The sequence below is a fragment of the Crinia signifera genome, chromosome 7 (assembly GCF_055691185.1).
Source record: "Crinia signifera chromosome 7, ASM5569118v1, whole genome shotgun sequence".
Lineage (NCBI taxonomy): Eukaryota > Metazoa > Chordata > Amphibia > Anura > Myobatrachidae > Crinia > Crinia signifera.
The window spans coordinates 188,101,676-188,127,723 of NC_139223.1; the positions used below are offsets into that span (position 1 = coordinate 188,101,676).

The window sequence follows — 26,048 nt, forward strand, 5'->3', positions numbered from 1 at the left end:
CTTATTACAGACCACGAGCTCCGTTATGAACTCTGACCCTACAAAATATTTGTATAAGAATAGCCTGGTTATTTTTATCCTGAACTTGGATTCCAAGGGCTCTCTGACATTATCAAGATGAATTACATGCCCAGCAAGACCTGAATTTTAAGATCCCTGTCTTTTCATATGGTCTCCAAGACATTCTAATAGACTGATATGATATTTAGGGGGACATGTACTAAGATGGGAGTACTATTTCAAATGGGATGTTGCTACGGGCAATCAATCAGGTACTATCTATAATCTTCTAGAAGGTTCTGAATAAAACCCCTTTTACACCGAACTTTAATTCCCTCATTGTAAAAGGGTCAACCCTTTCACAAGGGTCAGCGACCCGGGATTTGCGACCCAGGTTGACCCTTTTACACTGAACAAATACCCGTGTAATTCAGCAAATTACTGGGTTGACATGTTTAACTTGTAAATTGATGCTCAGTTTAAAAGGTGAGACCGCATCTTGCAAAATACCCGGCACTCAAAATGTCGGTTAATTGCCGGGTCTCAGGTCTAAAGGGGGCTTTAAACTGATTGATTTCCCATAGCTAGCTCCCATTCACTATTACAGGACTTTCATCGGGCTGCTCCCATCCTATGGAATGCCCTTCCACGCACAATAAGACTCTCCGCTAGCCTCCAAACTTTTAAGCGTTCCCTAAATACTCACCTCTTCAGGCAAGCCTATCATATTTAAGTTCTACATGCATAACCCTCTGAGGCACTTATGTGTTATATAGCTTCCCTTCTGGACTTGTAACTTGGTGGAACTGGTGCCTGTCCTTGTGTTTCCCTCCTATGTCCCTATAGATTGTAAGCTTGCAGCAGGGCCCTCCTACCTCCAAGTCTGTCTGTTGTTACCCAGTTTGTTCTATTACTGTCTACAATTGTAAAGTGCAACGGAATCTGCTGCGCTATATAAGAAACTGTAAATACATAATTGCAACATTCCATCTGAAATAGAACTCCCATTAGTAAATTTACCCCTTAGGAACTCTAAATGTGAACAACTAGCAGTGTGTGTGTGTGTGTGTGTGTGTGTGTGTGTGTGTGTGTGTGTGTGTGTGTGTGTGTGTGTGTGTGTGTGTGTGTGTGTGTGTGTGTGTGTGTGTGTGTGTGTGTGTGTGTGTGTGCGTGTGTGTGTTTATAAGTTTTATTTTAAATCATGCTTAGGCAGTTCCCAATCTCGCTCATCTCTTGCATGTAAATACTTTTAATAGATTCATCTAAAGCTGGCCATACAGTACAGCGATGTATCCATACTTACCTACCCTCCCGGAATGGCCGGGAGGGTCTCCAATATCGGGTACCCCTCCCTGCCCCCCAGAATGGTGGGAAAGCCTTCCACATTTAGCAACGGCCCCCCGCATTGGCCCCCACACCCCCTCCCTCTGCCCGTGAAATACTGGCATTTGCGGCTCTTTCGGGAGGGTGTGTGGCTAAAATGACACAAACACATCATTTAGTGCCACCCCCTCCCCAAAGAGCCATGAATGGCGGCATTTTCCAGGATGGGGCAGGGCTTATTGGGGGCAAGGCTTAATGACGGTAATCCTGCCCCAGGAAAGCTGAGGAGAGTCTCCTCTCCGGTCTTCTCCTGGAGAGGAGACATTCTGTACTCCCTTCTCTGGCTTCCCATGAAATGGTGAATCATTTTCAAGATCAACTTACTGAGTTTCAAAGCCCTACATGACCAAGGCCCAAGGTACCTGAAGCAGCTTCTGATTCCATACTGTCCCACCCGGTCACTGCGATCTGTAGATGAAGGACTTTTAGCAGTACCTAGGATCTAACCATAATTTATCTGGGGGTCAAGCTTTTATCCATGCAACTCCAACTTTATGGAACTCACATCCCCGCACAGTTCGAGAGGCCCCCACTCTAGAATGCTTCAAAAATACAAGACTTTCCTGTTTACTCAAACGTTTCCTTCAGTACCTTAAGTATTGTTTATGAAAAGCTTTTCTGTACTTCATTGTTCCTGTACTGTATTACATTCATTCTATCTGTTAAGCGCTTTGAGTCCTATTGGAGAAAGAGCACTATATACATAATAATAATAATAATAATAATAATAATTTAAGTATGGACGTATTGCAGCAGTGTATGCCATCCTATACCACTAGCTGCCCTGGACCTTCCCAGGTGGCAGGATCACATATGATACATTGCATATATCGCATGCAAGCGCGGTTCCCTGCCGCAGCGAGGGGTTCAGAGTCGGAGGTTGGGCCTGCAGGTTTATGTTAAAGGAAGACAGTGAGCGCACTGGGGCTCAGTCAGCGAGCATCTTATATGTAGTGTTCTGTCCATTTGGTGTCCATTCCCCTTCAGATGGATCTTGCTGAGATAAAACAACACAGTGCTGAGAGTTGTACCGATATTTATCAATGACAGCACCATTCCCAGGCTGGAAGCATCCTCTGCCAAATACTGAATCCTAGGAAATGGTCTTGCTGTCCCTTTCCATTAATGCTCAGTGACAGAGTACTTGGATGACACCCAAGTTTATATTTCACGAAAACATCTTCATTTAGGAGAAGACGATGTTTCTGTGACACAATCTGGATCCAGATGTCACATTTATCCACATCATGGTTTTATGCCTTAGCTTAACAAGGAGTAAGAGAGAGAGAGAGAGAGAGAGAGAGAGAGAGAGAGAGAGAGAGAGAGAGAGAGTCAGTCAGTGGCAGTCATTATAAAGGTAATGCAGTAGATAATGCAGTGTGACAAGGAATCACATACACTCGAGCAAGTCCAAGTCTTGGGGGCCCAATTCAATCACTACGAGTTATCCTGAATCGGCCTCAAAGTACCAACCAGTCATCTCCTAACTGGGTCTATGTACTAAGCTGGCCGTACGCGAGTTGATTGACAGGAAGCCAGGGTTTGGGGGTGTCAGGGAAGATGTGTGATGTCTGCTCCGACCCCAATCAGCCTGCTTTAGATTTCACTGGCAGGGCTGCGTATAATTACTTCACACTCTTTTATTCTCCCTCTATGGGTGTCGTGGATTTCGGCGGTCGGGATTCTGGCATCGGGATTTTGAATGCCGGGATTCCGACCGCCGGGATTTTAACGGCATCCCGGCCCAGTAATGGGTCTCATTCCCTACCAAGATGCCAATGTAACACATTGACGGCAGTAATATTACAATAGTCCGCTGGAGCGTCTCGCTCGCGTCTGGCACTTTTTCTTTCCCTGCTACTCTGCGCACAGATGAAAACCTTCATTTCAAGGTTCTTTTGCTGTCATTTTTCATACGCACTCAATCTGAAGTGTCAGGTGTGTGATGAGGGAGCTACAAATAATTTCATAATCGCATTATCATTCTTCTTTCATCTAGATCTCCAAACACATCAGACTTCCAAGCGTTCCTTTCATGTTTTAAGGCGCTAAAATACACTTTGAAAATACATTTATCTGCTTTTTTAAAGAAATGTTAAGTGCCCGGCAGACAGGCTCAGGATGATTTGTGATTAGAAGCAAGTTGCAATGTAATTATGGGAAATAAAGTGTGTCCTTACTCTACAGAATATATATATATATATATATATATATATATATATATATATATATATATTAGTATTATGGATTGTTTTTCTTTCTTAAGTGGGCCCTATTACATGAATATTTGGGGTGGTATTGGAATGAAAAGTATGAAAGGGATACATACAATATTCTGGCTGTCAAAAGACCAATCCCGGCATCCCGACGGAGGTGGAGGCTGAACTAATTTCACCTTACCATTAGCGGTCCTGGGACTAGGTTCCACCTCTAGGGTTACCACCTCATCCCTTTAGTTCTGGACACATATTAATTACACAGGTTCTGTGGCTGGCTGACTTCAAGACTCCATTTCACCTGGTATTAATCAGTCACAGAACCTGTGTAATTAATATGTGTTTGGAATTAAAGGGATGAGTTGGTAACGCTACCCACCTCGTTCCCCCTCACTCTAACCCCTGGAAAAGAGAGAGAAAGAAAGAAATGTTGGTGAATGACAGGTCCATAATACTAATATACAGGGCTGCCATCAGGAATTTTGGGGCCCAGGAGTCATTTCAAGTCCCCCCCCCTTCTCACTTGAGTTACCATAACCCGGCTCCTTTAACTCAGGATGCCGGCGGCCAATTGAAATGCAGCACCGGCTAGTGAGTCATTCAGAGCTCACGTAACGACAGCCGCTCTGATTGGCTGCCGGTACGCAAGCTCTGGTTTGCACAAAAGACAGTGCAGCATTTTAATTAACCGCCGGCATCCTTGGTTGAATAAGTCTGCGCTCCAGGACCTGCTTTGTTCAACGCACTGAGCGCAGCGCAGCGGAGGCAGTCGGGGGGTTGCGGTGGGCAAACTGAGCTGCCTGGGCCCTTCCAGAGGCCGGGGCCCGGGGCAGATGTACCCACAGCACCCCCCTATTGGCGGCCCTGCTAATATATATAATATTCTGGCTTCCCAGAAGGTGGGCAAGTCCCCAGAGCGCAATGAAGTTATTACATTTAATAATAAGTAAATTAGCATAAGGGAATTCCCTAGGTACAAATAATACAACAATTAATATAAATACACATAAACCATTACAACAAGTGGGCGGTCCAAGGGGAACCTGTACTGAATCGTGCCATATAGAGTGGTTTTTGGCACTGTCTAGTGGGGGTGCGGAGCCACAATGACGCAATTATGGAGCCACCCACATGGCCAGCCCGGTTTCCCATTTGACCACGCCCCCTAATTCCATGCCGCACGTTCCCTGCCCGGAGGAGGCAGCACAGTAGGGGAGTGTGCCCGATTACATCTTACAGCTAGAGACCATGACAAAAGCTTTTAGAGGTGTTTTTCCATTTTTTAGGTGGGATACGGTCACTGGTCTAAAGGCATTAGGTCGACACCACTAGGTCGACATGCATGAAGGTCAACATGACTGCAGGTCGATATGCAGGTAGGTCGACCTGACCGAAGGTCATCATGGGTAAGGTTGACCGGGTCATTAGGTTGACACAAGCATTTGGTCGACATGGGTTCTTTCACTTTTTTTTTGAGCCGACATGTGCCGACAGGCGGTATTTCATGCCCTGCCATCCACTAGGGCGTGGTGGGAGAATAAAATAGTGTGCCTAACAAAGCAAGGCACCGTGCCCGAAGCATGGGGAGCGCAGCGAACCATGCAAGGGGACACGTGCTACGTTTCAGTGTCCATGTGTTGACAATCGGGACAAAAAAAGTGAAAACACCCTATGTCGACCTTTTGACTGTCGACTTTCCCCATGTAGACCTTATGCTCGTGTCAACCTAATGACCCTGTCGACTTAACCCATGTTGACCTTCAGTCATGTCAACCTTCCTGCATGTCGACCTTCAGTCATGTCGACCTAATGCTTGTCGACATAGTACATGTCCATCCAATGATCCATACCCTTTTAGGTTTATTTTACAACTTGATCTTTGCTTAAAACAAAGGGCCTGATTCAGTTTGGAGCACTTGCACATGACTGCGGGTCGATATAGACAGAATCCGCTCAGACAGTATGAAACCCACTCATTTAAATTTAGAAATGAATTGCAACATACTTGCCTACCCTCCCAATATGGCCGGGAGGCTCCTGAAAATCGGGTCCCGCTCCCGGCCCCCCGGAAAGGTTGGTAAGTGACCCGCATTTTCCCCGATCCTGTCTTCCCTGTGACCCATTCAGAGTACAAATGGAAACCTTAATTTCAAGGTTCTTCTGCTGTCATTTCTCTCTCACGCTCATTCTGAAGGGTCAGGTGTTATGTATGGAGGAGCTACAAATAATCACGTTATCATGTAGATCTCCAAACCCATCAGACTCAGAGACATTTCTTTCATGTTTTACCCAGCTAAAATGTACTTTGAAAATAGTTATCTGCTGTTATAAAGAGATGTTAAGCACCTTGGAAACCGGCTCAGGATGATCTGTGATTAAAATTAAGTTGTAATATAATTATGTCAAATGAAAGAATCTACCACTCTGTTCCTATGTTTAATAAGAGATATACAAGACAGGAGCATGTGCTGCCAGCTTTGGAAGAAGTAGGATAGTTAACGGGCCAGTTACATGCTCAGCAGGGGACACTAGGTGTACAAGCATTGGGTCGACACCACTAGGTCGACACCACTAGGTCGACATGCAGGAAGGTCAACATAACTGTAGATTGACACGGGTTAGGTAGACAGGGTCATTAGGTGGACATGCAATAGATCGACATGGGGACAGTCGATAGTCAAAAGGTCGACATGGGGTTTTTAACTCTTTTTTTAGCCGACATGTGCCGACAGGCGGTGTTCCATGCCCTACCATCCACTAGGGCATGGTGGGAGAATAAAATAATGTGCCGAGCGTAGCAATGCACCGTGCCCAAAGCATAGCGAGTGCACCGAGCCATGCAAGGGGACGAAGTGGTACATTTCAGTGCCCATGTCGACTGTGTCGACACCCGGGACAAAAAAAGTGAAAAACTCCATGTCGACCTAATGCATGTCAACCTAATGACCATGTCGACCTAACCCAGGTTGACTTTCAGTCATGTCGACTTTCCTGCATGTCGTCCTTCCTGCATGTCGACCTTCAGTCATGTTGACCTTCATGCATGTCAACCTAGTGGTGTTGACCTAATGCTTGTCGACCTAGTTTCTGTCTGTCCAATGATCCATACCCCTCAACACAATGGGCTAAGGGGTCCATTTATTAATATTTTCACACCCTTTTTTACATTATTTTAGAATCACATTTTTTTTTTAGCAACCAGATCACATTTCCTATACTTATCATGGAAAATGCAAAATTACCAAATAAAAAATGAGTGAAATAAAAAATTTCAGCAAGCCCTGTAAAAATAATGCAGCCACACGTCTAAAACAAAAAATTCATACTCTCTTTCCCAGGACCCAGGATCTGGTGATCGCTGCTCCGTGAGCACTGTCAGTTTTCGGGGCTCTCTGCTGCTTTGTTACCCCAGTGTAGTAGACGCTGCAAAGCGGCAGATTACTATACGGCACCGGCGGTAGCGGTGATGTTGATGGTGTGTATGTGCAGCAACACAGCATCAGGGTACAGTATGCTTTCCGAAAAACACCCCGATAGTACTGCGGAGACCCATTGCTTTATCGCATTTTGAGGTGGGCTGATGTTATCAAGGCATATCCACGTCTGAAGATGCGGGTGGTATATTTTCTTTACTACAAATTTTTAATGTACATTTGACTATGCTGTGACCAGGGCCATCTTTTCATATGGGCTTAATGGGCCCCAGGTATAAGGGCCCTATGCTGATAGCCGAGGATCCCCTTTTTCCAGGGATATCAGAATTTTGAAAATTGGTCCTGGGGAACTGGAGATATCCAACTTCAAAGCAGCAGTCCACATCCAACCTCTTAATTGCAATTCCCAGTCATATTTCTCAGGTTCTCTCTAACTTAGAGTTTTTGTGGGAGTATATTCCAAAAGCTGGGACTCTCCCCTTTCTGTCGACACTAGCGGCTTGTCTCTATCATGCCCAGAACCAGAGATATCAGCCTTCCAGCAGCCGGTCCCTGCTCCAGCTCCAAACGTCTGGTGTACAGTTTTATATTTTTGTCAATGGATTGCTCTGGCTCCTGATCTCTGATCCCCAAGTTCCCAGCACCTCCTGAAAGTTGGGACTCTAGATTTTTATACTATTGAAGGATAACAAATCTATTTCCAGATAATGGCGATATCTGCAGTCAAACAAGCTGCCCTTCCACCGGAAAATGACGAATATTAAGCCCACTCCATTATCCAACCCTCCCCTGTGTATAAAACACCCCCTACCTCCCTGGAAGTCATTTACGGTACTTGTGAGTTATCTGGACGCCCGATTTTTTGATTGTATGCCTTAAGTTAAGGCATACAATCAGATGCGATGCGATGCGATATCGCATCGCATCGCATCGCATCGCATGCGACCATCGGATGCGATGACCCGATTTTTCCATAGGAATCAATGTTAAAATGATTCCTATGGAAAAAGGGGTCCTTTTCATACCCCTACTATCCAAGTGGGCATGGAGTTGGATATAAACCTGTGGCGAGCGTAGCGAGCCACCGAGCCCGAAGCGTGGCGAGCGAAGCGAGCCCCGCGAGGGGACGGTATTCCGTGTCCCCTCGCGGGGCTCGCTACGCTCGCCACGCTTCGGGCTCGGTGGCTCGCTACGCTCGCCACAGGTTTATATCCAACTCCATGCCCACTTGGATAGTAGGGGTATGAAAAGGACCCCTTTTTCCCATTGAATTCCATGTTAAAATGGACTCAGTCCATTTTAACATTGATTCCTATGGAAAAATCGGGTCATCGCATCGCATCGCATCGCATCGCATCCGATGGTCGCATGCGATGCGATGCGATGTGCCCGATCCGACCCGATTTTGAAATCGGGCGTCCGGATAACTCACATGTACCTCATTTACAAGGGACCCTTCATTCAGCTCAGTGCCCCCTTCCACACGTTAGTGTTCACCCTCCCACCAGCTGTGCAGTAAAGGAGTAATTAGCAGAAGTTACTGCTCCAGGTCCTACATGTTGAGTGGAAGATAGAGCACCCCCTGCCACCCGTGGGACATCACAGCTGCTGCTGATAGCACCCCCCACCCCTAGGAGGGGAGAAGGGGTAAGGGCCCCAGTGCATTGCTTTGCCCAGGGGCCCACACTGCTGTTAAGACGGCCCTGGCTGTGACCACCGTATTGTATTCAACCATCAGCTCTTGCTCATCTGTATGTATTATTGTTACATTATCTGGATGTCCACAGCATGGTTCATGAGTAGGATTAGCCATCAACCATCAATGACCATTCCAACCCTGGAATGGTCCGATGACACCGTCTGTATGAGCTTCAAACTTCATTGACTCAATCATCGATGGTTTCTAACTGTTGCATTGATGGCAGAGCTGTCAATGATCAACCCTGGAATCATAATAATTGAAGCAGCTGGAGGTGAGAGCTGATACAGTGAGATCTACGACCATCCAAGCGCTAGATTTATATTTGCACCCTTTGTTTTTGTGTTTGTACAAACAGTCACACATATGACTGTTCAGGACTCCTGTTACTTGGTAGACGATTCCCCTCTGACCTACCTAAATCTCGGGTATGGATCATTGGATAGACATAAACTAAGTCGACCTGCAGGAAGGTCGACATGACTAAAGGTGGACATGGATTAGGTCGACAGTGTCATTAGGTCGACACAAGCATTAGGTCAACATGGGGAAGGTCAACAGTTAAAAGGGCGACATGGGGCTTTTCACTTTTTTTTGTCCCGAATGTCGAAACAGTCGACATAGACAGTGAAACGTAGCACCGTCTACCCTCACACAGCGTACTTTGGGCACAGTGCCTCGCTACACTTGGCACACTATTTTATTCTCCCACCACGCCCTAGTGGATGACAGGATGTGGATAGTGGATGACTGTTGGCACCTAACCCATGTTGACCTTCCTGCATGTCAACCTTCAGTCATGTCGACCTAGTGGTGTCGACCTAATAGTGACCGTATCCCCTAAATCTCTACTCTTCCTGCTCCCTATGGGATGTGAATGTTGTAATACAGGGCTTGTGACTCATAGTAGAACGTATAACATCTGTTACACATTAATATCCCAGGCATGATTAAATGAAGTTAAAATATGAAAAGGAGTCAACCGTACGATAAACGTTGGCAACTCTATGCACGAATAAAGTTCATCGGTACTTGTTTCCTAGAACGGCCACAACGATTTAGATCGTTGTGGTCGTAAGATAAAAAATCGGATCGATCGCATCGCATGCGATTTGGTCGCATACGATGCGACCGATCCGATCGACCGATTTTTCACCCGATTTTTTTTTTTTTTCACCTTATTATTTTCAATTGCCCCCCCAAATGTTACTAAGTGGGCTAGACCCCACGATAGACGTCAACCCGAAGCGTGGCGAGCGCAGCGAGCCCGCGAGGGGCGGCGGTGCGCGTCCTCCGACCTTTTCATTCCCCTACTATCCACTAGGGCGTGGAGTGAGAATAGAATAGTGTGGCGAGCGTAGCGAGCCACCGAGCCCGAAGCGTGGCGAGCGCAGCGAGCCCCGCGAGGGGACGCGTATAACTTCACAGGTATACGCGTCCCCTCGCGGGGCTCGCTGCGCTCGCCACGCTTCGGGCTCGGTGGCTCGCTGCGCTCGCCACACTATTCTATTCTCACTCCACGCCCTAGTGGATAGTAGGGGAATGAAAAGGTCGGAGGACGCGCACCGCCGCCCCTCGCGGGCTCGCTGCGCTCGCCACGCTTCGGGTTGACGTCTATCGTGGGGTCATGGCGGCCACCTAAAAAATGTGAAATGGGTCATATTGGCCCATTTCACCTTTTTTAACATTTTTCCCTATGTGAGATGGACTTAATCAAGCCCATCTCATCTTGTGCCATTATAATGGCACAAGACCGACCGATTTCAATGTTAAAAGATTTTTTAACATTGAAGTCTATGGAAAAATCGGGTCAATCGGTCGGTCGCATCGCGGCCGATTTTAATTGGTCGCGACCGACCGATTGACCCGATTTCTGTCAATCAAAGTGAAAAAATTTTAAAAAATCGGCCACATCGTGAGGATCGTGTCCCTTAATTAAGAGCCACGATCACTTACGATTGTGGCCGTTCTAGGAAACAAGTACCAGTTCATCACTAGAATATGTTGTAATACACAGCCAGCAATACGCTGCTCTGCCAGCCCATCAATATCACACATAGCTACAGTACTCTTCAGACACTACCTCGCTCCAGTGTAATCACCGACACAACCTCGCTCCAGTGTAATCACCGTGGCCTTTACAGTGACAAGTAACAGGGCTGCTTGGAGATATATTAAGAATGTGGTTGTCATACAGATAACAGAATCAGAGCAATAACAGCGTTATCAGCATAAGGTTCACCCTCAGCAACCGTGTGACGGGCTAGTTCTTAAAATAAGGATTTTTTAAAAAAAGGAGCAGTGCTTTCCAATAAAGTTCTATTATAGGAATATAGACATTTGTTATTATCAGGTGTTAATTATCTGACATCATTAGCGCGCTAACACTGCATAGCGCTTCCGCCTCTTGAAGAAGCCGCCCAAATGTGGTCTGTCCTGGGCTGTATGCCACAAAGGTCGACATGAAAACGGTTGACATGCGATGGGTTGACATGGTCAAAAGGTTGACATGGTTGCTGACTTTTTTTAATCTCCTCTCCAGGAGAAGCCCAGAGAGAAGACTTTCAGCAGGAGTTTGGGGGGTGGAGATTAAGTGTGACATCATTAAGCCCCACCCCCTATGGTGGAAAATGAGCCGATTTGCCAATCTCCGTGGAGGGGTGGGTCTTAAATGACGCGATTATTACACTTTAGCCCCGCCCCCTCATCGGCAGATCAGGTTATTTAAATGGCACGGTCAGGGGGCAGGAAGCTGCAATCGGGGTGGGGGAGCGGGGGTCCCCCAGAAACCGGGAGGGTTGGCCACTTTTCCCCGCCTGGAGGGAGGCCTGATTTTTGGGACCCTCCCAGCATAGGTGAATATTAGCCCATTTTGTAGCTGAGGGATAGGGCTTTCCAACGAGCCCAGCCCCGTGTTTCTAGCCCCCTGGGAACCGGAGATACTGCCAGGCAAAGCCAGAACGTTTTCCCTATAGGATAACATGGGACCCGCTAATTCCGACACCCACACAGTTCAATGGCTGCCAGTTCCCCCTTCGGCATCACTGAAGCTCGAGGTTGATCTCAGTCGAACCCAAATCGCTGGGGCTTCAATCTGATACCAGGCTGGATCCTTATGGGTTAATTGGTTCCAGGGATATTGAGGTTAAACCATTTTTTTTTTTTCATTTCTTAAATGTAATTTCATTACTCTTTATGTTCTTTGAGGGCAGATTTCTCTGGAACCAAACAGCCCAGTTTCACGGGATCACAATCATTTGAAGCCAACTCAAGAGTTCTTCAAAATGATACTGGTCTCATGTAAATGGTTCAGTTGGTTCCGAAGATATAGCTGGTTGGTTAAAGGGGGGTAGGGAGAGGGGAGTGGTTGTCTCTCCCCCTCACACCAGAAAATGCAGGGACTAGGCTGGTGTATAAGGGGTCAGCCTGGGAATGTCCCTGCATGATCCTGGGACCATATTCCCGGGTAAATCCCTGCATTTTCTGTTGTGAAAGGGGTATTATTTCAAACAGCCGTGACCTGCAGTGCTCTGAATACAGCCGGGCAGCCCCCTGCTCTCTGCCCAGCTGTCAATGACTGTCACCCCTGCAGCTTCCGCTCCAATTCTTCTCCCCGTTTCCACCTCAGCCCCCCCCCCCCCCTTTAATCATGGGGTGCCTGCGCCCGGCGTGCTCCCCCAACATTAGTCACAACAACAGCACGCAGAATATTTCAAATGTCCACTCGGCTAGAGGGGACACCAGGAGGGGAGTGGGAGCGTGCTCTGCGCTGCGCTCTGCTCCTCTCCCCATAGAAGCAGCTGCACCGCTCTCCATCTCTCCCTGCAGCAGCAGCGAAGGCTCATATAAGAATTTACAGTAAGTGGCACTTTTGGGGGCATTGCTTAAGGGACACTATAAGTGGCGGTATGTGGGGGCATTACGCATAATGTGTGGCTTAATGTGTAAGGGGCATTACTGTGTGCAGCATCATGTGTAAGGGGCATTATGTGTGCAGCCTCATGTGTAAGGGGCATTATGTGTGCAGCCTCATGTGTAAGGGACATTATGTGTGCAGCATCATGTGTAATGGGTACTATGGTGCGCGGCATCATGTGTAATGGGTACTATGGTGTGCGGCATCATGTGTAATGGGTACTATGGTGTGCGGCATCATGTGTAATGGGTACTATGGTGCGCGGCATCATGTGTAATGGGTACTATGGTGTGCGGCATCATGTGTAATGGGTACTATGGTGTGCGGCATCATGTGTAATGGGTACTATGGTGCGCGGCATCATGTGTAATGGGTACTATGGTGTGCGGCATCATGTGTAATGGGTACTATGGTGTGTGGCATCATGTGTAATGGGTACTATGGTGTGCGGCATCATGTGTAATGGGTACTATGGTGCGCGGCATCATGTGTAATGGGTACTATGGTGCCATCAAGCGAGAACCCCCTAGCAATGAGCACGAAGGTAAGCAGCACTTATGTGGCATATGTAATAGCATTACGGTTTGTTATATAGTATGTAATGGGCATCATGATGTGTGGCACAATGTGTAATGGGAATTATGGTGTGTGGCCTTATGTGTAATTGACATTACGGCGTGTGGCTTTATGTGTAATGGGTATTACGGAGTTTGCTGTGTAATGGGCATTACTGTGTATGGTCTAAAGTGTAATACCACACCCCTTTTTGTGATGCCACGCCTCCTGCCCATGAGACCACGCCCCATTTTGCCGCGCGGCTAGGCTGCGCAAAGGTCCCCCTGCTATTATGTCTAGATCTGGGACCACTCATTACCATAATTCTAGATTTGCCTATGCCTCCCAGCCATTCCGGAAGGGTAGGCAACCCTGGGTTAAAAGGTTGACACATGAAAAAGGCCGACCTGAGTTGTTCACAATTTTTCTTATACAATTTTTAAGTTTTTCATACTTTACCATCTATGTGGACTACAATTGAGAACAGTAAAGTGTGCCAAGCAAAGCGAGCCATGTGAGGGTACCCGCGTTACACTACTTGGGGGTGCATCTCGCCAGGTGTTGACATTGATACTAAAATGTGAAAAACTCATCAACCTTTTCATGTGTTGACCTTTTCATGTCGATTTTTCTTAACATGTCGACCTTTTGACCATGTTGACCTTTTGGGGTCTTTGACTGTCTACTTTTAGACACTGTCCATCTAATAATCCACACCGCTAGCACATCACAAAACACTGGGAATGTCCCCACATGAAACAATGGGAGGCGTGGCTTACAATTGTAGCTTTCCCATGAAGCCATGCCCCTTTTGCTGAGACCACACCCCTTTTTTGCAGTAGTTTTGAGTCATTGATTCAGAATGTTCAGTTCTGCAACTGATTTTTCAAACACATGACAGTTAGAAGCTGAATACAGTACACAACATGAGCACCATTTGTCCTATGCAATGAGTTCTATTACTGGTTGATAAATGGGGTGCCGGACGGGGTCCTGACAGTCGGGATCCCGTCAGTCATTAACCCGACGTCGGGATCCCGACTATTAAAACACCAATGGCCGGGTTTACGACAGTTGTCGACTATTTTCCCTCGTGGGGGTCCACGACCCCCAAAGTGCAGCGAGCCAGCAAGGGGCTTTGTTGCCCTGGCCACGCTGTCTGAGTCCGGGCAGTCGGGATCCCGACGTCGGGTTAATGACTGACGGGATCCCGACTGTCGGAGAAACATACCACACCCGATAAATGAGCCCCTCTGTTTATTGATGGACTTCTTAAGAATTGTCTTTCTTAATTCATAATATGCGTCATACACTTCTCCAATCTCTGACGCGTATTATGAATTATGACAATTACGATATTTCTATTCACGCAACTAATCCAACCAACTTCCAGATACGTTGGGGGTCCCCTGGCGAATGTACACACAGAGTCAACTATCTTTTAATTATCTCCGTTGTCTATCTGACTATTAAAAGTTCTGATTGTGGATTGCATTCATACCCTGAAGTAGAACGAAGTAACTTTACCTGACACCAACTGAGTATAGAGAGTATTGACACCTCTCCCCCCCCCCTTTCTTCTACCCTAACACCTATCCCCCCCCCCCCACCACCCTTTTTCTTTTTCACAGATGTTACAAATGTTTTGCTAGTTTTTTAAGATGTTCAGAGTCACATCAAATACCGTGTTCCGCAAGTTTGTTGCATTTGGTTGTATATAAGATGCAGATAGAAGTACGTAAACCAGGCTTGCCTACCCTCTTGGAATGGCCGGGAGCCTCCCGGAAATCGGGTCCTTCTCCCGGCCACTCGGGAAGATGGGCAAGTCTCCCGCATTCTGCTAATTGCCCCCGCTCCCCCCTTGCCCGCTGGTGTAATTACTGAAATCGTGGGTCCGCGGAGAGGGGGTGGGGCAAAAATGACATGATCACGGCATTTCGCATAAGCCCTGCCCCCTCTTAGCGGCCCACAAATCACGGAGCTTTCCGGCATGGGTGATGTTAGACTTGCTCCCGCCCTCCTGACGTGTTGCCTCTCCGGGCTTCTCCCGGAGAGGTGAAATTAAAAGTAGGCAAGTATGACGTAAACTCACATTTGGAACACAATTTCTTTGCAAACCAACTGTTATTCTGTTATGTACTATCACATGTGCTAATGTCTACATTGCAGTGTTTCGTATGTGCTCAATTGTAAACTTATTCACATTTGTAATGTTGGAAAAATACAATAAATGTATTTGAAAAAATAAATAAAAAAAATAATTTGTCTTTCTGCCTTCGCAGTCTTTAGAAGATCACGTGTGGGATTTGCTGTGCCAAGCAGACGAGACAGCGGAGCAGAATAAAGCCCAAAGCCAGGTGTACGAAGCCATGGCACTGAGCCTGAAGGAGGCATGGGGTGCCCTCATTCTAGTGCTGGAGAAGAGGAGAGATCTATTGCACATGGCCGCTGCTTTCTTTGATAATGCAATGCAGGTTTGTGCTGGGCTAAGGTGACTACTGTATGTTGTCTGGGGCTTGCGGTATGCGACTTGCTCACTGTAGGAAATTTACAGCAGCAATGGGGGGGGGGGGGGGGGGGCGCGGATCTCTGAGAATTCTCTCAGCCAGAGAATGGTAGATGGTAGGCTGCTGAAAAAATGTAAATTCAGCTGCCGGGAGAGGGACTGCGGCCGCAGATGCTGGCGGGAGGTCCGGGGGGGGGGGGGAAGGGGCGGAGATGCTGGTTGTAGATGGCGGGGTAAGATGTGAGGACCCTGTCCTGGTGGAAGATCAAGGGGGTGCTGGCAGGGATGCTGTGGGGATTGAGGAGGGGCTGTGGACACTGGCAGGGCACCTCCTTCTCTTGCTCATCAGAGCCAGAGTTACAGGGAAGGAGTAGACAGAAACTGCTGGTGATAGGCTATTAGCCCCATCTGTCACTCTATGGGCAGTATTCAATGTGAATACTGGCGACGTGCAGCGAATCCTGTTTAGGATTCGCTGCACATTTGCCACTGCTCGCTGCGTTACGGAGCCTCGCCGGCTTCGGTATTCAACGACTCAGGGGCTCGCTGCCCCTGACCGGCGAATTTGAGCTCCTGCGGCGGACGGTGGAAGGCAGGGAGATGGAAGTCTCCCTGCCTGCCCCAGAACGTTTGTGGGGGGGAGGTGGGCTCCCCGGGTGCCAGGCAGCACAGGCTGCCCCCCGGGGGTGCCAGCAGGGGACCGGGTATATTCACTACACCCGATCATGCATATGTAATGATCGGGTGAAGTGAATATATGAATATCTAATGAGCGTCTCGGCTCCGGCCCCCTGCTGGCTGTTTTTTTTAAATTAAATATATATTCATGTGCTTACAGCACATTAATAAAAATAGCATGCCCCTCCTCAGAATAAAATTCCAGATTTTTTGACACCAATTGTAAAAAACAAAACACTTTATTTTAAAAGTTCACATTCCACTTCACCATAAAAAGATAGCGATTGCTACTCGGTGAATCATGGCGAAAAAACCTTGAAATGTATTCGCCATCTGGTCATTGAATAGGGTGATTCACCGTTTTAGTCAGAAATTCACCTTACAGCACAAAATCGCCATAAAAACCTGGCGAATCAGCCTCATTGAATACCGCCCTATGACTCCGCCCAGCGTTATACACACAGTCACAGAGTGACAGATCTGGCTAAATATATAAGAGATTTGTTAAAGCACTATTTTCCATAATAATGTGCTCACCAGGGGTCGCTGTTGACTGGTCAGGGAACCACTGTGACTAGAATGGATGATTTGCATAATCATAATCATCCATTCACAGCCTTGGGTGCGGGGGAGAAATCGGTGACCATCGAATGATTTCTCCAGCGCTCGCAGATCTGAGAAACCTCTGTGGTGTCTCAGATCTCCGTGCTGGAAGCATGCAGGCAGCTGTCCTCTGCTGACGTCAGCTGCCCGTCCCCCGCACCCACGTCACTGGGTCATTACCACACAGGAACGCCCATGCAAAAGCGCGGGGACCGATTAATAACCCCCTTAGTGAGGCTTTCTGCGCAGAGTTTGCTTCTTTGACAATTCCATGAAAATGAATGACTCTCTTCTGCCCTTTAGTTTGCTGACGCAATTGATAATGCAGAGACCTTTCTGCAGAACACCCCAGACGGTGCTGAGTCCATTACAGAATGTCTTCAACAGCTCCACGAACACACAAAGGGTAAAGTTTGTTCTTCATGTAAATGTGCTGCAAGTCTTATTATTGCTATGAAGTGCTCTGACAGCCCAGCAGGGATGAGGCCGAGCTGTTCCATACAATGGAGGTACAGGGTACAGAACCATAGCTGCATCGGCAGAGGACACAGAAATGAGTGTCAGGGTGCCAGAAATCCTCAGCATTTGAGGTCATAGAAGAGGCTATAAGTCAGAGGCGTAACTTCGGGAGTCAATGGAGTCATCTGCTGCCAGGCTCCTGCTCCCAAGGGGGCACCTCTCCTCCGCTGCAAAGTTTGAATGAGTTAATTGAAAGCCGCCGATCTCACTTCTGTGGCTGACTCCCCCTCCTAGCAGGACCACTTTCTTTCCTCGCATGCATATTCTAGCTATATACAGTCACTGCACTACATAGCTCTGCCTAATAATAATAATGTTTATAAACTAACAATTATACATAGGGCCAGATTCAGATGTCATAGCATGACTGCATTTTTTGCAGATGCACAAAACCATGCTGCACTGCAGGTGGGGCAGATGTAACATGTGCTGAGAGAGTAACATTTGGGGGAGTTATTTTGTTTCTGTGCAGGGTAAATATGACAGCTGTCATAGCTGGGGGGGAAACCGCTCAGTGCATACACACTGAGCGACTTTCCCCCTGCCCAGTGCGGTCAGCGTGTGGGGGGGGGGCGGCTTTGCATAGCACAGCGCTATGCAAAGCCGTCCTCAAAACCAGCAGATGAGCGGCTTTCCTGGCGATGATGTGGGAGCGCGCAGCACAGCAGCGCTCACTGCCGGTGCAGCATGGTTTTGTCAATCTTAAAAAATTGTAGCCTTGCTAAGAGGTCTGAATCAGGCCCATAGTCTGAATCTACACACTTAAGGGGTGTACACATGGGTCTCACTAAGCAGCATACATTTGCTGCTTAGTAAGCTGATAAACGCCACCCACAGACGAGCAAACACCCCCCCCCCCCCCCGCGAATGTACCTGCTCGCAGATAAAAGTCTGTTTGAAATGACTCTTATCTGGGCCAGAGATGGTTGAGAATATGGGGCGGGAGCTGGCGTCATGTGACATCAGCCACCCGGCCAGTGGAGGCGTCACCACACCTGTGTATGCATGGGGACGCCCAGTGTTTTTGTGGGGATGCCCAGGAACGCTGGCCATCCCCATGCGACAGCCTCCTGCCTGCCCACTACCCGCCCCGCTGTGTGGCGACGGTGATTGTTGCCAAAGGCGTTTGCACTCCGGGTCTGCACATGCGTATATTCCTCGATACGCATGCTCAGAGCCGCACCATCGGTCCGAGGACCAAATACGCTACACAGCGTATAAACCTGAATCACCCCTCTTGTCCCAGCGATTTCGACTGAGCCCCATGTGTAATTAAGATGTAGTTGATGCGGTAGAGAGACGGCTGACTACATCCTGCCAGCCCTGGAAGCCCCAGGCAAATACACCGTGCAGGCGGCATCTAGTCGAAATGTTCTTGCCTGCACAGTCTATTTGGCTGGGCGATAGCGACGGTTCGGAAAACTTGGGTGACATGCCCCCATTTTCGGAAACGCCAGCCACCCCATCCCTCCTGGGAAGGCCTCTGCCTGCAGTGACGTGCGGTGGTGGCTGTGTACAGAGAGGCACTGCTGCAGCCACCACCGCACCCACACCCCGGCCACCGCCGACACACGCACCCCCTCCTCACTCTGACACTTACATTAAGCAGATGGGCAAGTTTAAAGCCCAGGGTCCCACATCAGGCCATCAGCGAGGAGTCCTCGTAGACAGGCTGCTGATGGCAGTTGAGAGGAACAGCGCTTCGTCTGCAGCCCCAGGGACCAGCAAGCAGGGGACTGGGGAGAGGTGCTGATCCTCCTGCCGCTGAGCGGAGTGGGGACATCTATTCAGCGATGCCGGCACCTGACAGGACTCCTCGCTGTCAGAGATGGAAACACTTGCGGGATGGCTTCCGGGCAGGCTGCGGCGGCAGGTGGGAAGATTGCCCGGCGAACTCCTCACTACTGTTGGCCGCGTATGAGGTGGACGAGCGGGAGCCGGTGGGTGAGCTGGCGGACGAGCTATGCAGCAGTGCCCGCCCCATCTACAGCCCCAGGGTTCAGCGCTGGGTCATGACAGGCAGGCATAGCGGTACTGGCTGACTGCAGGCGCTGCGGCACACCCCTGTCCCTGAGGCACCTGTAAAGGTGCCGCTTAAGCTAGTATTTTAATGGGCTTTTACAGCCCTTTGTTTGTCCCTGCCCTCTGCACGCCCTCTGCCCGCCCTCTGCTTCTATCTATTTGTACAGGGTAGCTGGAGGCACCGCTTTCGGTGCCTCCAATATCAATAAAAACATGATGCCCAATTAAAAATGATTAGAATAATATAAAGAAGATACTTATGACACAGAATATGTGTCATAAGTATCTTCTTTGTATTATTTTAATCATTAATGACAGGGTAGGCACTGCCTCCCCTGCCTCCCCTGACTGCACGTGCCTGTCTGCCTGTCAATCAGGCAGACTCAATCGCATTATAGCAATGTGAGTGCAGAACCTGGATGGGTCCTGAACATGCGCAGTCTCCGGAACTTCAGGAAACTGCGCAGGGGGTCCAGTGTATGATACCTGCTGAATTACCCCCATAGTCTATAATAATTCTATTTGAAAGAATATTTTAAATGAAATAACGTACAAAACATGGCAAGACGTTAACGACCATTTGTGTATCTCAGCTCTCCTAGAGCGCTCGCTGACCTTGCTATATAAAAGCCAAGAACTGACTGAGTGCATACACCAATTCAAGTCTCTCCAGCCAGTCGCAAGCTCCGAAATGATGAGGGGAGCTCACAGCAGCTGCTCCCAGATTGAGGCCCTTGTGGAATTGCTGCAAGACAAGAGGCGGCAGCTGGACAAGCAGATGAGGCAACACCGCCAAAGGTTGGAGCAGGTCTTGCAAGTCAGTGAGTGGCTCCAACAGGAGGACAAGGTAACACGGAGCTAAAATAACACCGCACCTGTTTCCACAGGTCCTGGCTGTATGGCCGGTTCCTGAGCACAAAGTTATTGTTTAGTGTTTTCGCATCTGTGGCTCTTCTCACCTCCCAACCCAGTGGCACATGAACGACATTTAAATGGCTGCCATCTGGTGTCACTGTGTGCTCGGCCTTCAACTCTTGGCAATACATAAAACACCACAGATAATACATGGAGTTTTAATCCAAGTTATTAATAGTGTCTATTGATTGATTTTTTTTTTTTTAAAGGAGAACAATCAAATTTTTTTTTTTTTTTTTTTGTAATAGTAAAATTTGGAATTTAATTTGTAAAAGTTTACAATATTTTAGTAATATTTATTGTTATGCTGTGATGTTCCTCTTGTTTGCTTGCTGAGTGTTTATATATACTGTATGCGGTACCGAAACTGCCTAACCTTGCCCAGGTGCTCATTAGCCCAACCAAAATACTTCCCAATGAGGATGCCGGTATTTCAGCATCAGCATCCTGATCCTTTTCCTAATCAGGGCACTGTCAGCAAGGGAGGGTTAAGGTGTGGGGGGGGGGGGGGGGGGGGGTAGGAGGGGAGGGATAGTTTGCTGTCTGGATCAGAGGCGGATCTAACATTGGTGCAGCAGGTGCAGTGCACCGGGGCCCCCAAGGACTAAGGGGCCCACTGTGGTCCCTGTCACCCTTTTCTTGTCACCCACTGTTTTTCCCTGTCACACTCTGCCTCCGCCTGCCTCTCCGTGTCACCCTCTGCCTTTCTCTGTCACCCACTGCCGTGTTGCATATTGTGAGCTTAGGTTGAGGTTGAAGGGGGCCCAAATTATATTTTTGCACCTGGGCCCACAAACCACAAGTTCTGATACGGTTGCCCAGGTCGGTCTTTTGACTGCCGCCATCCCCACCACGGTGTCCAGTCACTATAAATTATTTGGATGTAAGAAGTTACGGCTTTGTAGTTTTATATAGGTCAGGCATTCACTGTGACTTCTAATATCTGTAACACGGTAACAAGGATGACGTACTGTTCTGTAACACAAGCTGCCCTCATCTACACATAGGACCTTATTCTGGTTGATTCATTCGCATGCACATTCGGAAGCACAGCGTGAACGGCAATCGCATGTACGCAGTCTGCGAAGCAACGCCCACACCACATGCGAACGTGAGTGTTGGCAACACTATTCAAATGGGAGTGGCCACAAACTACACGCACACTTGCGTGCTCGCAAGCACATAGCCCTGTTCCCAAGACCAGGCACTGTGTGTGCATGGGAAGATCCTCTGGGGGTGAATTCATTCGCAACTCCAACCCTACGCACGCAGCCAAACCATTCTCAACCATTTATTTAATGACATGACGTTCGTCATTTCGTTATGTTTATTGGAGCAAATTTACTATTTGGATGCCCATTACCAAAGAAGCCTTATTACATAGATGATTAATGTTCGTTTTATGTCTGACTTCCCCAACTAAAGTAAAAAAGATGTCATTATGGTGCGTCACTCAGCACCATAGCGTAAAATGTTAGTTTTTGTTCCTAAAAAGCAATGTTTTATCAGCTTTTATATACACTACTCAAAAAATATAGGGAACACCAACATACTGTAACACATCCTAGATCTGAATGAATGAACAATTCTTATTAAATACTTTGTTATTTACATAGTTGAATATTCTGACAACGAAATCACACAAAAATTATCAATGGAAATCAAATGTATTAACCCCATGGAGATCTGGATTTGGAAAAATACACTACAGGCTGATCCAACTTTGATGTAATGTCCTTAAAACAAGTCAAAATGAGGCTCAGTAGTGTGTGTGGCCTTCACGTGCCTGTATGACCTCCCTACAATGCCTGGGCATGCTATTAATGAGGTGGCGGATGGTCTCCTGAGGGATCTCCTCCCAGACCTGGACTAAAGCATCTGCCAACTCCTTGGTGGATGGAGCAAAACATGATGTCCCAGATGTGCTCAATTGGATTCAGGTCTGGGGAACGGGCGGGCCAGTCCATAGCATCAATGCCTTCGTCTTGCAGGAACTGCTGACACACTCCAGCCACATGAGGTCTAGCATTGTCTTGCATTAGGAGGAACCCAGGGCCAACGGCACCAGCTTATGGTCTCACAAGGGCTCTGAGGATCTCATCTTGGTACCTAATGGCAGTCAGGCTACCTCGGCGAGCACATGAGGGCTGTGCGGCCCCCAAAGAAATGCCACCCACACCATTACTGACCCACTGCCAAACCGGTCATGCTGGAGGATGTTGCAGGCAGCAGAACGTTCTCCTTGGCGTCTACAGACTCACGTCTGTCACGTGCTCAGTGTGAACCTGCTTTCATCTGTGAAGAGCACAGGGCGCCAGTGGCGAATTTTCCAATCTTGGTAAATGCTAAATGTTCTGCATGGTGTTGAGCTGTAAGGACAACCCCCAAATGTGGACGTTGGGCCCTCATACCACCGTCATGGAGCCTGTTTCTGACCATTTGAGTAGATACATGCACATTTGTAGCCTGCTGGAGGTCATTTTGCAGGGCTTTGGCAGTGCTCCACCTGTTCCTCCTTGCAAAAAGGTGGAGGTAGTGTTCCTGCTGCTGGGTTGTTGCCCTCCTATGGCCTCCTCCATGTCTCCTGATGTACTGGCCTGTCTCCTGGTAGCGCCTCTATTCTCTGTCACTACGCTGACAGACACAGCAAACCTTCTTGCCACAGCTCGCATTGATGTGCCATCCTGGATGAGCTGCACTACCTGAGCCACTTGTGTGGGTTGTGGACTCCGTCTCATGCTACCACTAGAGTGACAGCACCGCCAGCTTTCACCTGCAGAACAACTCTTTTATTGGGGGTGTCTTGCTAATTGCCTATAATTTACACGTGTTGTCTATACCATTTGCACAACAGTGTGCGAAATTGATTGTCAATCAGTGTTGCTTCTTAAGTGGACAGTTTTATTTCACAGAAGTGTGATTGACTTGGAGTTACATTGTGTTGTTTAAGTGTTCCCTTTATTTTTTGAGCAGTTTATATATATATATATATATATATTGGGCACGTTTTTTTTTTTTCATAACTGTGTGTGTGTGTGGATTAAGGTAATGTGTCTTGTTTGTTTTTACTATTTAAAAAGCGGCGGATCAGGGGTTAATATTATTCACATACAGATGTGTCCACATACATACCTCCCAACTTTATGAATATCAGAATAGGGCCTGAAAAGGGGCGTGGTGTATGTAAATGAGGGCACAGCTTATGCAAATTGGGTCGCACCCCCGTTTTCGGTCGCGAATAGACGCCGTCTACGCAGCATCTATTCTGTCAGATTGGCGGGGACTCCCAACTCCCCCCCCCCCCCGCAGCGGGACACTGCCGGCCATGGGAGGGATGCGGGAACGTCCCCAAAACCCGGGGACGTTTAGCGGGACAGTTGGGAGGTACGCACATACATTGTTGCTGCGTACTGTATAGCGCATGCCTCTGATAGCCAACAGACCCTTCTGTCATTTTGTCTTTACTCTGTGTACTAAGTTCTGGCTTTTATTCTCAGAATCAGCTTTATTATTTCTAAAAGTATTCCTGGTTCCATTCTTATTAAATGCAAAGACACATGTAATCCACTGTAGCACTCGCTCCCTACTGTACTGTATCTCATAGATATGACTTCCACATGGTCTACATTGCTGTGAATGGAGATACTGTACAGTAGGGAGCGAGTGCTACAGTGGATTACATGTGTCTTTGCATTTAATAAGAATGGAACCAGGAATACTTTTAGATATAATAAAGCTGATTCTGAGAATAAAAGCCAGAACTCAGTACACGGTAGCGTGGCATTGTATTTTGTAGAAGATTTTTTTTAAATAAACATGAAGTATGAAAGGTAGAAATGTTTAAAGTGCAATAGTGTGCTTACCGTGTGCCTGCATTGAGTAGATGTAGTTACTTAATTGGTTAATGTGAAACTTGTATGGTGCATGGGAGGGTAGTGTGTGCAGGTGCATTAGCCATTGTGCGTGCTGATTGGTGTTGACGTTGGTCCGCTAAGCTGCAGCCCTGCGAGACCAGAGAGTCACTTTATTCTTGCGAAGGTTTTTTTAGCCAAGCACCACAAGTGTACACCCAAGGTTGCGACGCCACCACCCAGTACTTGTGGTCAACTTATATACGCCTCAGTTTCCGCCCATTTCTGCCCTCTTGCGAAACTGTGCCCAGAGAAACTCCCACTTCACAACTACATTTGGTGTGCTCGTTCGCAAGCGTATTTTTGTGCATAAGGGTGTGAGAGTGTGCACAGACTATGAAACCTGCACTGCGGCAGTTATGCATGCGTGCAAACGTGTCAACCAGAATAACCTCCAAAGTCTAAAAGACCCATGGACAAAATGTACTGAGGCTTTTTTCGGGATTTTGAAATCATCAGCAGTTTGGAGAACTAACCCCTGAATTGACCTTATCAATGACCATTGGTTTATAAATGGGCATTTGGTTGAACACTTGGTAACAAACAGCAAAAAACTACCGTAAAATGCATCAAAATTGCCCCATCTATCTGGCTAATCAGAATGTCGGAATTCACAATACATGTATTAATGAGTGCATTCATTATGTATTCAACTGATAGTCCTCTTATGGCAGAAATAATATTATATCTTGCAGCACTGATTTCCTATGAATATTTATTCTGCCCCAGTACTGCTCTTGCTTTCTCCGCATGTAACTGGCGCGTCAGTGTCACATAACTGCTTCAGGTAGCACAGGATCAAACGCGGTTTTAGAGATTCTATAAATGCCACATTGCTACAGAACAGCTGTTACTCAGCACAACAGCTTGGAGTAAGTGCTCGCGGATCATGCTGTGTGCGTTTTTAGCTGCCAAAATGGAGACTTGATAGATTTCTCCTTTGTTACCGAGTCAGAATTTATCCTCAGTCAGGAAAGAGCTAGTTTGGTTTGGAAAATATACAATCATTACAGTATTAGAATTAGGGATGTGTGCCAGCCTCCGTCATTAGTTTTGGGTCTGTACCTACTTTGTGTTTTGGATCTGTATTTGATTTTGCCAAAACTGCCCTTGCTAGTTTTGGAATTTTTTTTGTTGCAAAAATCATAAAAACAGCTAAAATTACATAAATGTGGCCTGTTTTTTTTCCTGTGGAATTTTTAACCCCAGTAGCATTCATTTCCACCTCACAGTATATCTCACAATATTGTTTGCAATATTTCACCAATGTTGGTCCAAGGTTGCAGTGAGTTGGCGGGTGACACTAAGGGGTACCCCTTAGTGTGGGGTGCTAGTGGTGTCGGCAGTGTTGGAGCTGCCGACGGTGTCCACAGAGCAAGGGTTGCTGGCTGTGTTGGCAATGTGGGGGTGCCGACAGTGTTCTCAGAGTGAGGTTGCAGGCTGTGTCGGCAGTTCAGGATCGCCGGCGGTGTCTTTAGTGCGGAGGTACTGGCTTTGTCAGCAGTGTGGGGGGGCCGTCGGTTGCTGATGGTGTCCTCAGAGTGGGAGTTGCCTGCTGTGTTTGCAGTGTGGATTGTCACCGGTGTCCTCAGAGCGGGGTTGACGCCTGTGTCGATGGTGTGGGGATGCTGATAGTGTCCTCAGAGCCGGGATTGTAGGCTTTGCCAGCAGTGCAGGAGTGCCGGCCGTTT

The 26,048-nt window shown here is 47.6% G+C and overlaps 1 protein-coding gene across 1 annotated transcript in view; it reads left to right on the forward strand.

Annotated features, from left to right (window-relative positions):
• The window catches only part of CCDC141 (coiled-coil domain containing 141), a 143,521-nt gene that overhangs the window by 29,983 nt on the left and 87,490 nt on the right, over positions 1-26,048 (forward strand). Inside the window, exons 3-5 of the mRNA XM_083154708.1 lie at positions 15,486-15,677; positions 17,294-17,396; positions 20,125-20,378. Of these exons, the coding sequence (XP_083010834.1) occupies positions 15,486-15,677; positions 17,294-17,396; positions 20,125-20,378 (549 nt within the window). The remainder of the gene's footprint in view (positions 1-15,485; positions 15,678-17,293; positions 17,397-20,124; positions 20,379-26,048) is intronic.